The sequence below is a fragment of the Erigeron canadensis genome, chromosome 4 (assembly GCF_010389155.1).
Source record: "Erigeron canadensis isolate Cc75 chromosome 4, C_canadensis_v1, whole genome shotgun sequence".
Lineage (NCBI taxonomy): Eukaryota > Viridiplantae > Streptophyta > Magnoliopsida > Asterales > Asteraceae > Erigeron > Erigeron canadensis.
Genome location: NC_057764.1, coordinates 28550529 through 28567372, shown reverse-complemented (window position 1 = coordinate 28567372; position 16844 = coordinate 28550529). Strand labels below are relative to the sequence as shown.

Here is a 16844-nt window from a genome sequence, read left to right as displayed (position 1 = left end):
AGGTGAATCTATGGATTGCATGACATGATTGGTAGTTTGCTGATGTATCTTACCGCTTGTAGACCGGATAATATGTATAGTGTGTGCATATGTGCTATATTTCATGAAAACCCTAAATTGTCACATGAAGCGGTTAAACGAATATTTAGGTACTATGCATCTAAGATTATGGTATCCTAAACCTAATGACGTTAATATTATGTGTTATGTGAATTCTGACTTAGGTAGTTCCTTGATGATAGAAAAATTACTAGTGGCGTTTGTGCTTATGTGAGTATAGGCACTACATCTCGGTTTTATAAGAAACAAAATTTTGTTGTGCTCTCAACCACTGAAGCCGAATTCTTAGCAACATGTCATACTTGTGATCAAGCACTTTGGATGAAATAAATGTTTTTAAAATATTATGAACACCTAAATGAAATATCCATTATGTGTGATAATAAAAGTGCCTTAGACTCGGTAAAAAATCTCGTGGTACATTATACAACCAAACATATTGAGATTAGACATCACTTTCTTAGAGATAATGTGCAAAAAGGTACCATCATAATTGAGAAAGTTGATACAACCGAAAATGTAACGAATATTTTCATAAAGGCAAAGGATACATGTAACACACTTAGATTGAGATTAGGCATGATGGAACTTGTCATTTAAGTAGAAATTCATTTTAGTGCAATTCTGTTGTGCACGGCTGCTTACTGAAGCCGTACTTTTCGTCTGGACGACCTTTAATTTAACTGCAGCCGTCCCTTGTGTCTGTACGGCCGTTTCTTGAACAAGAGCCGTCCCTGAGACATGGACGGCCTCTAACTGGAGCCGTGCGCCATCTGTCTTTTACTTGCTAGTGTGAAATAAATGTTATCCCTAGGAAATCTATTTCTATCCTCATAATCTTATCTCTAGAGTAACTCTTCTTGTTATTCTTACTTGTCTCATATCAAAACCGATCCTCGTCCTCTCTTGGCCAAAAATCTTCCAAATCAAAAACCTAGGGTTTCTATCTATTGCGCCAAATTCATTCTTCTTATCAATTCTCCATCCTCAATCAAGGTATGTTATATACACTCAACTTTAATTCTTTCCTTTTGTTATTTCAAAAGTTAAAGTTTGCTTGAGGATATGTTTTTGAATCCAAATTTGGTAAATACTTTCTAAAATTGATGATCAAGTCCAAGATGTAACATGTCATATTATATGAAACTTGAATTAATAGCATGATCACATGTAACATGGTTATGTGCTCATTGGTCGTGTATAAGTCAAAATTTATGGACACATCTAGTTACACCAAGTATACTATAATCATGATACATGATGGATAATGATAATTTGAATCACATGCATGATCTCGTGCGTAAATTGTTTACATCACATATGTACCAAGCTCAAATGAAATATCTTCCTTATATGTGATTTGATGTTGTGATTTACATGATGACAATACATGATAAATAATGCTTCTAATTTAGTTTTTGGGACGATATGAATACTCTGGGAAATGGTAGAATTATAACTCATGTGTTAAAAAGGTTTAGCGATAAAAAGTGGTAAAATGCTTTCGTGTCTATATTGAAAGTTCATAGAAATCTAAACATGAGGTTCTTAACAATAATTAATTGGTGAATTAAGAAATAGACCGAAAGACCTTATTAACGTAAATTGAATTGTGAATAATATCTTTTTGCCAATAAAGATTGATAATCAACATGAATGAGTTGTGATACATGCTAACCATCCGTGTATGAATGTGACTTTATACACCTTCTTGTATTAAAATATTATGTTTAGGTTGCATGCTTAATCGTTTGCGATTACAATGTGAACAAAGTAAATGCATGAAGAGTCTTAGCATGTGTAAGAGAATTGAGTACAAATAAGATTGATTAATAGACTTACACATCGAAGTTTTCTTTAAGACAAATTATATTTGGTATCTACAATATTCATAGCAACTACATGCCTTAATTGCAAAATGTGTGTTAATTTCATGTCTAGAAACTCTTGAACTAAGTGTACATGAATTAACATGCTAAATCGATTGGAAGTGAGTCAATATTATCTTGTGCTTGAATATGATGAACTATTATGAAGATCAAGATAATAAGTGTAGACCTAATACAATGATTGCCACTATATGACTAGGTGTATTAGTGTGCTTAAATGATAAATATTCATGTAGCTATGTCTAGAACATACTCTTATACATGAACAAATGTATATGCCCTATGCTTATGTGTCAAAACTATATGTGGTGCATATATTCACGACTCGATGAAATTTAAAGAATGTGTTTGCTCATACTCTATTGATTGAATACTTCATGAAAAATTAGTTAACAATCAAGAAAAATGAACATTCAAGCATGATGTAATTGCCACGTGTCTTATATGTAAAATCTATCTTGGTGCATACATTGTTGATCATGTACATGCTTGAAAAATATATTGAGAAGTGTTGTGAGCATATTGAATTATAGTATGACATACCAATATGGTCATATCATACTTGAACCTTGAATGACTATAGAGAAATAATTGTGGTAATGGGACCTAGTTAATATCATAATTCATGCATGGTGCTCATAACTGAAAACGTATTGGTTTTTTCATGTACTTATATAAACCATTCGTAATTTGATGCGATAATATGTCACTTTGAGGAAAACATAATATGAGAAGCAAATGTAGTGGGACCTTGGCATATGATGACCTAAAACGTATGATCAAAATCATTTTCATGTTCCTTATTTGAGTCTTGTTCACCAAAGTATATTAAGTGAAATGTGAAGATTGACATTGATGTATAATTTGAGGGGGAGCTACAATCTAGGGGGAGGTAAAATATTATTGCATGTATACTTCTATGCATACTCACTTGCCTCTAAATGTGTTGTGTTAGTATAATATCTTGATTCATGTTTCATGATTTATGACTTATGTGCACATCGGTGGCATTAATTAAATATGTGTATTGTGCCTATATCACTTTCATACTTGTATGTGCTTATGGTTCTTGTCGGTAGGTAACTTTCAAGGGGGAGCTATCGTTAGGTACCCACATGTCCCACGGATCAAAACCTAGGCTCTAATACCTATTTCCCTTCTTTTTGATTCGACAAAGGGGGAGAAGCATGTAGGTATGTTATGTAGTTAACATGACCAATTATATAGAACATTTACCTACATGTGTTATATTGTTGTCATCATCAAAAAGGGGGAGATTGTTGGTGCATACATGGTTTAATAAAGTTATAACATTATTAAGGCACTCGTTAGTTTTGATGATGATTAAGAACATACCACATGAAGGTAAGTGTTAAATATAATTGATCATACGTATATTCTTACATGCTTCAACATCCTTCTAAAAAACGTTTTATAAAGACGCAAAGTAGCACTATCTATAGCGTCGATCAATGTGTGGTGTGCCATAACAATTTATAGAATGTGTAAGATGGTATTAATAATGTAACACCCCGCTAAAGCGGAATATACAGGATGCACAGATAAGCACAATTGCACACAGTACAAGTTCCAACATAGCCATTAACATTAACAAAGAACAGAAGTACGATATTTATTATAGAACATAAGATGTACTCAAATAGTCAATAATCATAAGACAGAACAATTGTCTTTTAAGAACAGAACTTGAACTGAAATAGCAAGGAAGGTCTTCACTGCTCCTGACCTTGTACGCTCGAACACTCGCCAAAAGGATGAGCTTAGAAAGGAAGACTTCTATGCTAACAAGATCTACTTAACCTAGCCTGAAAAGCATGTAAGTTCAAAAGGTCAACTACAAAAGTAGTTGGTGAGATTCACATAATGTACTTTTAGTTTACATATAAGTATATATGTATTGTAAGAACCAGATCATAAGTTTTGTACGTTGAACCAATGTACTTTGTAGTAACAAGAGCTAGATCAAGATCTGCACTTTGAACATAAGTACTTTATAATAATAAGAACTAGGTCAAGATCTGCACTTTGAACATAAGTACTTTATAATAGAATGAACAGAACAAGAACATATAATGAACTTTAGTTATAAGTTGTCACTGCTAAACCGATTGGCCAGAACTGAACTGTAATGTGATAATATGCTCATAAAGCTCAAGTACGTCAAATAAGATCTATGTCAGAACAATGACAAGAACAAGAACAATAACAAGGCACATGATCGTTTCAAGAACAAGTGTTTGAGCTAAACCAATCCAAAGGATTAGTTACCCATTAAACGTACCAACAACATCACAACACCACACAAGATCGAACGAACAAGAACCAAGCACCAAGGAGCTGCCTAGGACGATCTTGGGGACCAAGATCGTCCCACCAAGACCGTCCCATCAACCAGGACGAGCTGAACAAGAACAGAACATAGTACGAAGATCTAGATCGATTCCGGGACTTGTTAGAACATAGAACTTGTACATATATGCACAGTTACATTAACCATTAACACTTTTAACGATTTCAAGACCATCTATAACATGAACAAGGTGTGGCACATCAAGAACAAGTTTTCTTTCACTTTCAAAAATGGGTTTTGTAGATTAAAGCATGTTATGACCCAAATTTGTTCACATAAATGTTATTAAACACATTTAGACACAAACCCATTAATCATTAACACGATTTCATATCAAAATTTGGACCAAATCATCAAGAACATGAACTTGAAAAAGTACACTTTTAATTTGATCAAAAACTCATAATTTGTTGTTGTTACCTGAGATTTGATTCCGGAAATATGTTTTGATTATCACAAGGATGCTAAAAGTACAAATGATTTTGGTTCAACAATCCAAAATCTAAAGATGAATTTTGTGTGTGAAAATGTGGCTGCACTATGTGTTTCTAGAGTGAGAAAGAAAAAGGAGATGAAATATGGTTGTTCCTCTCTCTAGGTTTCTCAAACTTTTCTTTATATACCTTTCCCATATTAAATGAACTCAATTAATGCAAGGACCATTTGCGAACATTTTGGTCTAGAACTTTTATGAACATGAACGTTTATGAACCGAACTTTAATATTTCATTGTATTTAGTCATGAACTCGTCATATAAATCAAGATTTAAGATCAAATTGACCTTCATATAAGCACATAATTTAGGTCTAAAGTACGTCGAGAACTTAGATAATTTGAACTGTCTAGCCGTTCTAGTGGCGAAAGTGCGTTTCAAAGAACTTATTTTAGAACATTATGAGACGATTGTTACAAATAATGATTTGGGCATACATACGCTAATTCGGAACCAAAAATGATGAAAACGTCAAGTTTGAGTTAAATGTAGCAAGTTGTCGAAAAACCCAGGCACAGCCTCAGTTCAGAGCACGGCTCCAGAGGACGGCCTCATGTCCTGTAAAGGTCGTGCTCCTTCTGTCCAATTCACTAGTTTTTCACCGGGCCATCGTTACACATTTCCGTGAACCCAAACTTGCTCCATAAGCTTATATTGATGTTCTAAGATGTTTACAATTGAAAGATTTTAAAAACAACAACTTTCGTTTTTCGCCAAATCTGAAAGTCGAAAATTTTCTAAGTATAAAAGAGCACGGCTCTTGTTCAGGGGACGGCTCCAGTGGACGGCTCTTGTAGGAACAAAGGTCGTCCCTGTTCTGTCCAAATTGATGAGATTTACCGAGCACTCGTTACATATGTTCATTACCCGAAACTTGCTCCTAAGTCTTACATTACCATTCTAAGATGTTTGCAATTGTTAAAATCTAAATCTAAATACTTTGAATTCTCACAAAAATTGGAGGCTAGAATTTTTCTAAGTATTGAAGGTCAACAAAAGTCAATGTTAATTAAATGGTCAAAATTGTTCAACATATGGATGAGATCTGATTTATATATGAAATTTGAGTGGGGTGTAGATTCATTTCCATATCATATCATGTGACTTACCCATTCCCCAAACATCCATACTTGGTAAACATTTAGTTCTCTTTCTTCTATTCTCCTTTTAGTTAAACTTGTAAATGGATGATTCTTTCTTGTGGTGGAGACAATATTGGAGATATACAAGGCCTTTTGTGAAGTTCCAGGTAAGGCACGGGTCTTGTTTGAAGCACGACTCTTGTGCCATGGAGGACGACCTCAGTTAAGAGCCGTCTGGGTCAAACGGTCATAAAACACTTTTGAGCTATAAATTGAAGACTTGGTGACTTTGGGAACTCACCTCTTGCATCTACAACTCCTGAAAACATACATTCTTATCATACAAATCTTATATCATTGATTATTAGCAAGAGTGTCAAATTTGTAGTGAGGAGATTATTTAGTGAAATAATTGAGAGCCTACAAATTGTGTATTGAATTACACTAGTGAGTGTGATTGTTGTGTATTCTCTTGAAGTGTCAAGAGTTTGTGTTTCCTAGTGGTTAGGAAACTTTATATCTTGAAGTGTCAAGATTATTTGGGTGTAAAATAAACTCTAGTGGTTAGAGTTGGGAAAATTCTTGAAGTGTCAAGAATTGAAGATTTCCTAGTGGTTAGGAATCATTGGTGTGTCTTGAAGTGTCAAGACTTGGTAAATTCCTAGTGGTTAGGAATTGTTGGCTCATCTTGAAGTGTCAAGATTGTATTGCGGACTCTCCATCGGTTTTGGAGAAAGATAGTGCTACAAAATCTCGATTGTGTATCGAGGAGTGGATTAAGGCGGATTAGTTAACATCCGACCCCAACCACTATATATCGTGGTGTTCATGTGGTGATATACTTTCTTACCCTTATCTTCTTATTATTGTTCATTATCTTGTTATCATATTTGCTTCACAAGGATTCAATTGGTTGTTATAGCTGCAAGGGTTAACTTCTTTGTTGTTCAAATCATGCAAGTTTTGTAACTAGTAAGTTAAGATTGATTGTTAATCAAAAAGTTTTGTAAACCAAGTTAAAAATCGGGTACAACCTATTCACCCCCCCTCTAGGTTGCACTTACATCATCTATATTGCCTGTATACAATCACAAGGATGAAAGATCTTGATCAAACTTCAATCAAACACCAAGAAACGTAGGGTTTTGAAGGGAATTTTCTTTGGAGGAGAGGGAAGGGCGGCTTGGGGCTCACACACACGTAAGATATAGATTTTTGAAAATTTGGGAAACCTAATTAACTCTTAAACCCCTAGCCATCACTTTCCTTTAGTCATCTTAAGTCCCCCAACTTCTAAAACATCGCATTCAAAGCTTAACTTACTAACCGGGACACTTAACAACCTAACAAGTATTTGAATTTTATAACTTTACTTTTAACTACTTTAGGTTTACTCACATTTATCATAACACATTAAACACATAAGCGTTTAATCACATAATCTCGTTTAAAGCACATAACTTAATGAAACCTAACGTTAACTAACGGACACGTCAAGTCAAACATAAAAAGTTTGGGATGTTACAACAATAAACGAAAGAGAAGTGATATTCGTGCAACTTATTTTGATAGATCTACCATAATTGTGCAATACTGACTTGTACGGTTAGATGTACAACTTATACGATGTGGTAGATCCATCAAATATAACGATACGAATATCACTTCTCAAAACGAAATGGATAGAAATCCGATTTGTGACAAGAGTACATACCAACACTAAACAAATGACAAAAACATGCGGCATCCCAATAATGGCCCATTGCAACCGATCCAAAAGTAGCAGCATAATATCCAATAATGCATATCTTCTTTACTAGAACCAAAAGTCCAATACATTCCAATTTGTTTGATACTCTGTGCAAGTAGGATCAAAGCATACCAGTACCGGGCATGGTAGAAGCAAACACGAAAAGACATCACTCAACTAGAGATGGCAAAATTACCTATACCCGATGGGGAATCCGATACCCGAACCCGATTTGACTGAGGAATCCCCGATATGACCGGGGATGGGGACGGGTATGGGGATTTAATTCTATTCCCCGATGGAGATGGGGACGGGGATGGGAAACCGTAAATTCCCGATCCCCATACCCGACCCCGAAATTACTATATATTTATTAGAACTAATTTAAGTTTAATCTAGAATTATATTAAATTTAGAGTTTTTATTTAATACTTTTATGTGTTATATTTCATTTATCATTTAGTTAACATAGATATTAGTTTATATATATAAAAAAATGTCGAACTACTACTTATATTATGCTACAATAAATTTATGTAAGCACAAAATGGATATATCCGATACCCGACGGGGACAGGTATGGGGATGTAATTTATATCCCCGACAGGGATGGGGATTACAAGTGGAAACTGGGGACGGGGATGGGGATCAAGATATCCGACAATACCCACCCCGTTGCCATCCCTACACTCAACCCTTGTAGCTTGATCCTTCGAAGGCAGAAGCGGGTTTTTGATCCAATCTTCCGAAGAGATTTTTTTTTCTTATATCTCTTCTTAAACCACAAAAAAGAATAATAACTATAGAATCTGCAAGTACAATGTCTCGTTTCTTGATGGTATTAAACGCCACGTCGTTTCGAAAACGCCACAATTCCCACCATACAACAAAAACAATGGATTTAATCAATTTGATTGCGTGGGGATCAGCAAACTTACTGTCCACAAACCCAAGGATATCCAATTGGTCTAAGTTCGTAGGGATATCAATGTTAAGCCATTTGTTTATATCCCTCCAAACTTTCCGAGCAATTCTACAGTCCACAAGAGTATCATGAGTAATATAAAGAATCAAGTTAAAACATAATTTTAAAACAACAAAAACTGTAAAAAAAAAAAAAGAAAAGAAAAGAAAAAGAAATAATCATGAATTAAACAAATTAACCCAATTTATCTCTACAACCCAGCTAATGTTAATGAAGCTTAAATTAAATTTAGACTTTGTATCTTAAACTATCCGCATCAGTTCAGGATATTCTTCTAACAAACATCCTAATCAACATGCTTTCATCCATCCTTCCCACAAACACTTTTTACCCACAACAATAATATATTTATCCTTCTTACAAACAACCATATAAATTCCAAAGTAACTTTTGTCTTTTACCTTTATCTCTCTTCATCTTTCACAATCCTTCTCTACAAACAACCATGGATGGACATTCTCCATGTCACCACAAATTTTCTATGGACATCCTTGTTGTGGATGGTCTTATTGGTGAAATCATTAGTAAGGGCTGAGTGAAACCCTAAGGTCAAATGCCATGTGATAAAGGTGACTAGTTGTGAAGGTAGGTGAAAGATCAAGATGAGAAGAGATGGCGAAGCAATTCACTTATTCTAGATGAGAGAACGTGTGTCCTTTTTTGCTTTTATTTTTTTTTTTATGTTATTTATTTTATTTTGATTTGGTACGGTGTAGGGTTTTTAACGATATAATAAGTATTAAACTTGAAGGTGAATAATTAGAAAAGGAAAATAAATGATAAAAATAATGAGAAGACAATGTTAACAGAGAAAAATGTAAGTGACAAAGGTGAAATGATACGAGAAATGAATGGATGGGTTATAAAACATAGGCCTCTATAACGATGGCCCATTAAAAACCCGGGCTAATTCATGGTCTTTTAAAAAAGCCTGTCCCACTATTCGCTCCCCTCTCTGTACCTACGCTTTTTTTGCCCCCTTTGTTACATTTCTAGGGTTCCATAATAAATAAATTTTCTTTTATTCTACAAATTGTAACACTTGGTAGAAATCTGATATATCTATAAATTACAGTCTATATATATAGATATATAAATTTATCAAACGTTAATTCACTGCATCAGGTACGTTCATCAATTTCTCCTTCTCATTATTATTATTATTATTGTTGTTGTTGTTGTTGTTGTTGTTGTTGTTGGATGTTGTTGTTGTTATACTTTAATTTTTTCAAATGCGATTTATCTTTGTTTTATAATTTAAAATCATGTATAGATATAGCTAGAATAAATACGTATATTATGTAGATTATCTTCTGTATAATAATATATGAAATCTGAGATATTTGATGAGGACATATTGTGAGTGTGGTGAATATGTGATTTTTACTAATTAAATTAAAATATTTTCATTTTTTGATGCTGAAAAAAGCCACAGTAAATAGTTTTGAAGCGAGTTTGACCGTCGAATGTACGGTTAGTACGATAGATTAGTTAGGTTACATGTCTGCAGTTGTAGCTCATTGTATGTCTAGAGGTTTTACGGTTTAATGGATTTCCGAGCTTTAGTGAATTGCTAGTCTGCCATACACGATTCTTAATGAATTAGATTGAAGTAGTTATTCGTGTAAGATTATATGCGTGTTTGCCTAAGCTTATATATTGTCCGCAGTTTCTGCATACGAGAGTAAATTGATATATGTTTCTTAGGTGGACAAATGTAGAAACTAATGAACTACAGTTTACGAACTTTGTAGTAGCGACCCTTTTATAGTCGTTGCAGGTTGCCCGCCTTATCCGTTGCATAGTTGTGGTGAATAAATGACGAATCTATCTAAGTGTATCTAGTTGAATTCCAATCAGAGCAATGACATCTTATTCCGATGTAGGCTTTAGATCATTAGATGTATAGTTTCGTTGTTAGGCTTCTTAGTTTCATGCCAGTTATAGGAATCGGGATCTGCACAACTTCACCATCTGTGCAAGTGTTGACATTTAGAAAGTTTGACTACTATCTGTCTATCTGTATGATAGGTATATTGTATACTATAGTTAGGCCACCCATGTTTTGCCAAATTATGAGGCAGGCTTCATACAGTTTTCTTTAGCAGTATGTCTCTCACCTTTCATTTTTAGTAGCACTTGATTGTTTGGGCCAAAACTTCAAGCCGTAGAATTTCTGTTTTTCCCCCCCTTGAAATCAGTCTATTGTGTGTGCTTTCAGGTTGGACGATTTAGCAGGACCTGTTTGATGATTTGGTATTGCACTTTAATCTACATTTCTTATTCAGTATGAACAATTCTCGTGGTCAAGATCAAGTGAGTCTCTGAACAACTTTTTTTTTTAACATAGGTATATTAACGATAACTAAAAGCTGTTTGCAACACTATATAATCATTATGCAGGAAACACCTGTTGTTGCTGGCTTTGAAGTCCCTAAATCACCCGATGCAAGTTACAACAACATCTATGCTGCAAGTGAAGATGATGGCCGGGACCCACCTGTTGTTCCTCAACATTTACAACACACTGTACTGAGCTACCCCAATAATGGTGTACCAGCCGCCCCATTACCCGACCCACAACATGTTGTCCTTAACCATCTTTACATTGAAAACCGAGAGGCTCCACGGTCAGTAGTAGCACTTGGGTTTTCTCATCGTTTTCGGGCCAAATACGTGAATGTTGTACTCTATAAACCGGTTCAAAGAAGGGGTAGCAGCAGCACTTGATTAATTTATATCTTTTTGTGTGATTGGATCCAGGACCAAAGTGGTTCGTTCAGGTGGTTTCAGTTTGTGTGGACTGGCATTGTTAACTGATGTTCATATTTTTTTTTTAAAGGTTCTACACATTTATGTTGACGATTTGTACTTCTGTAAATCGAAGGTTTCTTAAATTTCATGTTTCAAACTATCTTATATGATATACTCCGTATTTATTAGTACAAATTGTTAAGTGTTATGAAAAATGTCGGTTCTTTGTAAGCTTAGTTACCTGAGGCTAACTCGAAGGGTGCTAGTGTACTACAATGCTTAAGCTTCAAACCTTTGTGTGTTTCTTGCATTTGTTATTTATTTTTATTTTTTTTCCTTTTCTTTTTTCCTCCATTCTCTTTTAACAGTCAAATTCAACTATTTTATATGTGTAAGCAATGATTTGACACTGGATGTTGAAGCCCTTGCGTTTGAAAAAAAGGAAAAAGGATATTCATAATAGATAACGCTGACTTACATAAAGATTTATATGTCTATATAACACTCAACGAGGAATGATGCAATGTCTTGTTAATGGGTTCTTTAATTTTTTTTTGGAACATGTTAATTGGTTCTAACCAATATTATGACAAGTTTAAAATAGTTATTTCTTCTTGTTAATACTGTTTGTTTGATTCTAACAAGTGTCTTAATAATGTTTATGATTTCGGAGGAATAAAATGGATAAACGAGTAAGATAAGTCTTAAATATATAATGTCGTATCCTTTTGTAGAATGTAACACGATAGTGTTATGGAGATCACTTTGAATCATTCCTATTGCGATCACTTCCAATGATGCCACTCCCGGGAACTTTTTCCATTTTGCGTTTAAGTAAAATGCCAAATAGATAATGCCTTTTCAGTTTTTCCCGACGAGTATTTCGTGATACCATCTCATCAGGTAAATCATTATATCGAACGATATGACATAAGAGATTGGATGAAGTATATCCATCGGATAACCTTTTACCCAGAATAAAATTAGATGAAGTACAATTTAGTTTACCGAACAATAATGTATTAATAAAAGGTGAAAGATTATCAAGCAGCCTGTCCAAACAAGCAATGAAAGTGTAAGATGGATGCAAAGGAAGTTTGACATTCTAAAGAGCTCACTCTATGATCTCCCTTAGTAATAGTCTTAGATGTTATTAAATTACACTTTTTTCACATGTTATTTTTATTGTCATGCATGTTAGCATCATCTTATTATCATTTCTGAACCTTTTACTAGGATAAAATTTGGTTTATTTGGTTTACAAATTAGTATCATTTCTTAGTATCATTTCTTTTTAATTATTTGGTTTATAAACTAGTTTCTTATATTTATAAAGATAAAATTTGTTAGAGTTAAATGTTAAGTAAGTAACTGCTCAGTGCCGCCTTCTGCGGGTTTTGAGCCCCAATACTTCGACGGTGTATAGGGGAGGTTAAGATGTAGGCAGACCTTACCTCTACCTAAGTAGAGAGGCTGCTTCCAGTTTCTACCTAAATGATAGAAAATGCCCTCCAACCTATGGGATGAGGATCGAATCCATGACCTCTATCTCCAGAGGCAAGAGTGTTTACCACTGATCCAACCATGCTGCTTTCTTAGAGTTAAATGTTAAGTTTTTAATATTCTTGTTTGCATTGTTAGAGTTAATCGTTATTATAAATCATTGGTTTAATATGATGAGTGCATCTATACATAAGATATAATTTTCTTTATCATACATTATTATCTTGTTCAATGTAAATTATGGATAGAAGTCAAATAATGTAAACATGAACCACTAATCCAATAAGCTCTGATGTACAGTATTTTTCTACCAGTTGTTTATTTATTATTTTTTTTTGCTCTAGGATGAGGAAAGGTTAGACCAAACAGTGTACGCTTGGCTTGCGTGCATAAGCACGTGGGGTCACGTGAACAAACTTTTGCAAGACTTATCCATACTGTTCTTGTGCCACACTGGCACCTGCTTTTCTTGTTCCCTTTTCTCAAAGCCAAAACCAAAAACTATTCAAAAAACAATTCTTGTATTAATTAGTATATACTTTTTTAACTTCTTATACAAATGTTTGGCTTATTATTTAGAATTTTAATTTTAAATTATCATGAATCGTTAAAATATTTCTTATACTTCTAAATTTACATGTATATCAGTATACATAATAACCAACTCCACTTAGGTGGGTTGATCAGGGGTATCTTCTAAATCTACTATGTGGGTCTCGGGAGTTGGTTTTATCATTTTATTAGATCTTTAGTGTTTATTTTCATGTAATCGTTACAAATGTATATTCATTTCTCTTTATTTAGATCTTTATTTGACTTAGGCCTAATCTAACTTACAAAATGCCACATTATAACTAGATTCAATGTATCATGATATATTTACCATTCATAGCTAAACAATATGTAAATGGGCAAACATATTTAGAAAGAACATACTAAAGGTAGTGTAGTGGATGAGAAACAAATAACTCAAACATTTCATAGGTTGAAGTCTTTGCAAGGTTACATGTCATGTGATCATCAAATGCAAAGATGACTCATCAATCAAAATTTATGTCTACAAATTCTCCATTTGCTCCCACTGTTTTACCATTTCTATCTTTTGTGGCTTGTTTTTATATACGAAAAGGCACAAGCGTATGTAAATGGTAACTGATGTGCAAAATCGAGTTTTAAATTTATAAAACTAAAACTATCCAAAAACTCATTACTACGTACTCACGGGCAGTGAACCTGATCGTTTGTAATATAGTTAAGAGGTAAGTCTGAGTTCGTTCTCAGGGATTGGGAAATGATTAGTTGCTCATGAAATGGTTTGGAAAACGGGTGTTGCTTCGAAAATCCTTTTGACAAATAAAGTAAATGGGTTTGCAAAATAATTGCATAAATTTAAAAGAAAACTTCAGACAATATAATTAAAAGTCATCCACCTTGACTTCCTTCGACTTCAAATGTGATTGCATTTAATAAAGATCAAATTCTCTAGAGTTTAAAGATAACCGTGATAAGATTAAGATACTCACGTGGTACCACCAACCGTGAACAAATTATCGAATCACCTAACTGCTAGTCGAATTACCCAAGCCGGTACCACCAAAACTAAGACAATTTTTCTATCAATCAGTTTTATTGACTATTAAATTATCAATTGAACATATATGACAATAGCGTGGTACCACCAACCGATATCAATCACGTTGACAAAATTAATCTTTTCTTAAAATGATATTCACTATCATACCATGAACTAGTGATAATTACTTATAGACAAGTAACCGTTTTAAAATCACATACACATTCAACTGGTACCACCAACGAAGAATCCTATGCAACCAATATCAAAATTAATTAATGAAAAGAGTTAACATCGTCAAGATCACATAACAACGATAATTAAATAAACCCTTTTTTGAATTAAAAATATTGCAATCACATTATCCGTCTAGTTTCATCAAGGTGGATGATTAAACGTTTAGCCACTCATGATCAATTCACAATAATGAATAAAATAGAAGAGAAACATGATGTACCAATCGTTTGAAGAAAATAAAATGCAAGACAATAAGTAGATACGATCTAGATGGGTGCCTGTGAATCTTCAACGAATCCGCCTAAGGAATAATCTTGATTGGAGGAAGAAGAACCCTTGTAGAACAGCTCCTAGAAAGATTTTTGATGCCCAATTTTCGACCTAGGGTTTTCTATTTATACTCCTCCAAAATCTGATGCAAAAACAAGGCAAGTCTGATTCTCTCGTGCACCCACTGCGGCGCAGTGGGGTTGAGCCTTCCCTCACTGCGGCGCAGTGAGGTGTAGTTTGACTTTGACTTCAAGTGACTGCGGTGCAGTGGTTCGTGTGATCACCACTGCGGTGCAGTATGAATCCACGACCTCCTTTCTTCCTTTCCTGACTGCGGCGCAGTCATTTACTTACGACCCCCACTGCGGCGCAGTGGGGCAATCTTCATTTGTTTCCAAGGATATTGGCTGCGGCGCAGTGGACTACATGCATCCCTACTGCGGCGCAGTCACGACTTGTACAGAACCAACTACTTTCGATCTCGATTACTTGCCAAACTTTGCCGTTTCTTCCACTCAAATCAACTCTCAACATCATATTGCACTTCCAGGCCAATAATCATCCAAAAATGTACCAATTGGACGCGTAACCTGTTTAGAACCTGTAAACACTAACAAACACCATAAACGCATCAAATGCATACAAAAACGACTTAAAACATATAGTAAAATAGCCAATAACGATTTGGGTAATGGATATAAATTAGCCACATCAGTAACAATGGGTTTTTCATCTAATCGCATGTTGCCAACAATGCACCTAAAGTGGGGTTTGATCCTTGATAAAATGCCACATCAAACAAATAAAAGAATTACATTAAGATTTGTTTTATTCTAGTATCTACCCCCCTTTTACAATAAGGACGTCTTGTCACCTAGGTGTGTAAATATGTTGGTCGAGTAAGCAGCCATAATGTAAGAACTTGTAACAAAACAAAATGGCATTTTAGATATATAGTATGTGTTGGATGAACTATTTTAGTGACAAAAAGATTTTATATGTTTAAATGTAACTTGTTCTAACGTCTAATAATATTTAATTTAGTTTTAAAGTCCTATTATTAAACTATTATTTAGCTTTTTCAACGCAAATGTTGGAAATGTTATCATATATTTTATGTTGATGTTGATGCAGCCTTGTTTTGAGGAATAGTACAGTATGTTAAATATGTTGCAACTTGCAATTATAGTCAACTAACCTCCAATTTTGTGTTTTTGGCTTTTTAATGAAATTTTTATTGTCTTATCCATGTTATATGCACCAAAATTCCGTTTGTGTCACTGGTATGTGTACGTGTACCTATTGTAGAGTTTGGCCTTCCTATAGTTGGAAATTTTGTTAGCATGATTCGAAAACACATCTTTTTTCTCTCCACATTGGGAGTTTCCTTTTTCCATATTCACCTTGGGATATTTGATGTTGCATTTTAATTGCGATTATGTGATAAGGAATAATTGATATCAATCGCAAAAGATAATATTTGGAAATGTTTTTGCAATTTAAACTTAATTGTTTAAACATCTAAAGAACTCATATTATAAACAAAGAGAGTTTTGATAATGAAATATTTTAACATTGTCAGTAATATGTTATCGAATGAATAAATGATGATGTACTTATAATTATATATACACAACGACAAAAAAGTTTAGAGCTAACAATTAAGGTTTATCTGAATAGCGTATATTTATCTTGTCACTATCTCGTCTTGGATGATACAGTTGGCAACATCTCGTCCTCAAGGTTCGTCGGGGGAATCATCAAGATGGAGAAAAGAGAAGACGAATATCGCGGGTCAGTGAAAAACGTCCAAACTTGTAAAACAGTTTAAGAAAATAATAAAGTATGTTATCAAATGGGATGATGAGAAAAATAT

At 34.1% G+C, this 16844-nt stretch overlaps 1 protein-coding gene across 2 annotated transcripts; it reads left to right on the top strand.

Moving 5' to 3' along the window:
• The first annotated feature begins 9582 nt into the window (after window positions 1–9582).
• LOC122596615 (SNF1-related protein kinase regulatory subunit beta-3) lies at window positions 9583–11542 on the top strand. Of its 2 annotated transcripts, none has more exons than XM_043769226.1 (3): window positions 9583–9756; window positions 10853–10887; window positions 10982–11542. In XM_043769226.1, the coding sequence occupies exon 3, from the start codon at window positions 11029–11031 to the stop codon at window positions 11359–11361; it is 333 nt and encodes a 110-aa protein (XP_043625161.1). In that variant the 5' UTR covers window positions 9583–9756; window positions 10853–10887; window positions 10982–11028; the 3' UTR covers window positions 11362–11542. The 2 variants fall into 2 exon arrangements, with proteins under 2 accessions (XP_043625161.1, XP_043625160.1); XM_043769225.1 differs by having other exon boundaries at window positions 9587–9756; window positions 10853–10947; window positions 11035–11542.
• Window positions 11543–16844: the final 5302 nt, after the last annotated feature.

Excerpts from the sequence above, each read along its gene's own strand:
- LOC122596615 (XM_043769225.1), top strand. The coding sequence starts at position 10,921 with ATGAACAATTCTCGTGGTCAAGATCAA. Across the intron at positions 10,948-11,034 it reads ATTCTCGTGGTCAAGATCAA|GAAACACCTGTTGTTGCTGG; the intron begins GTGAGTCTCTGA and ends ATCATTATGCAG.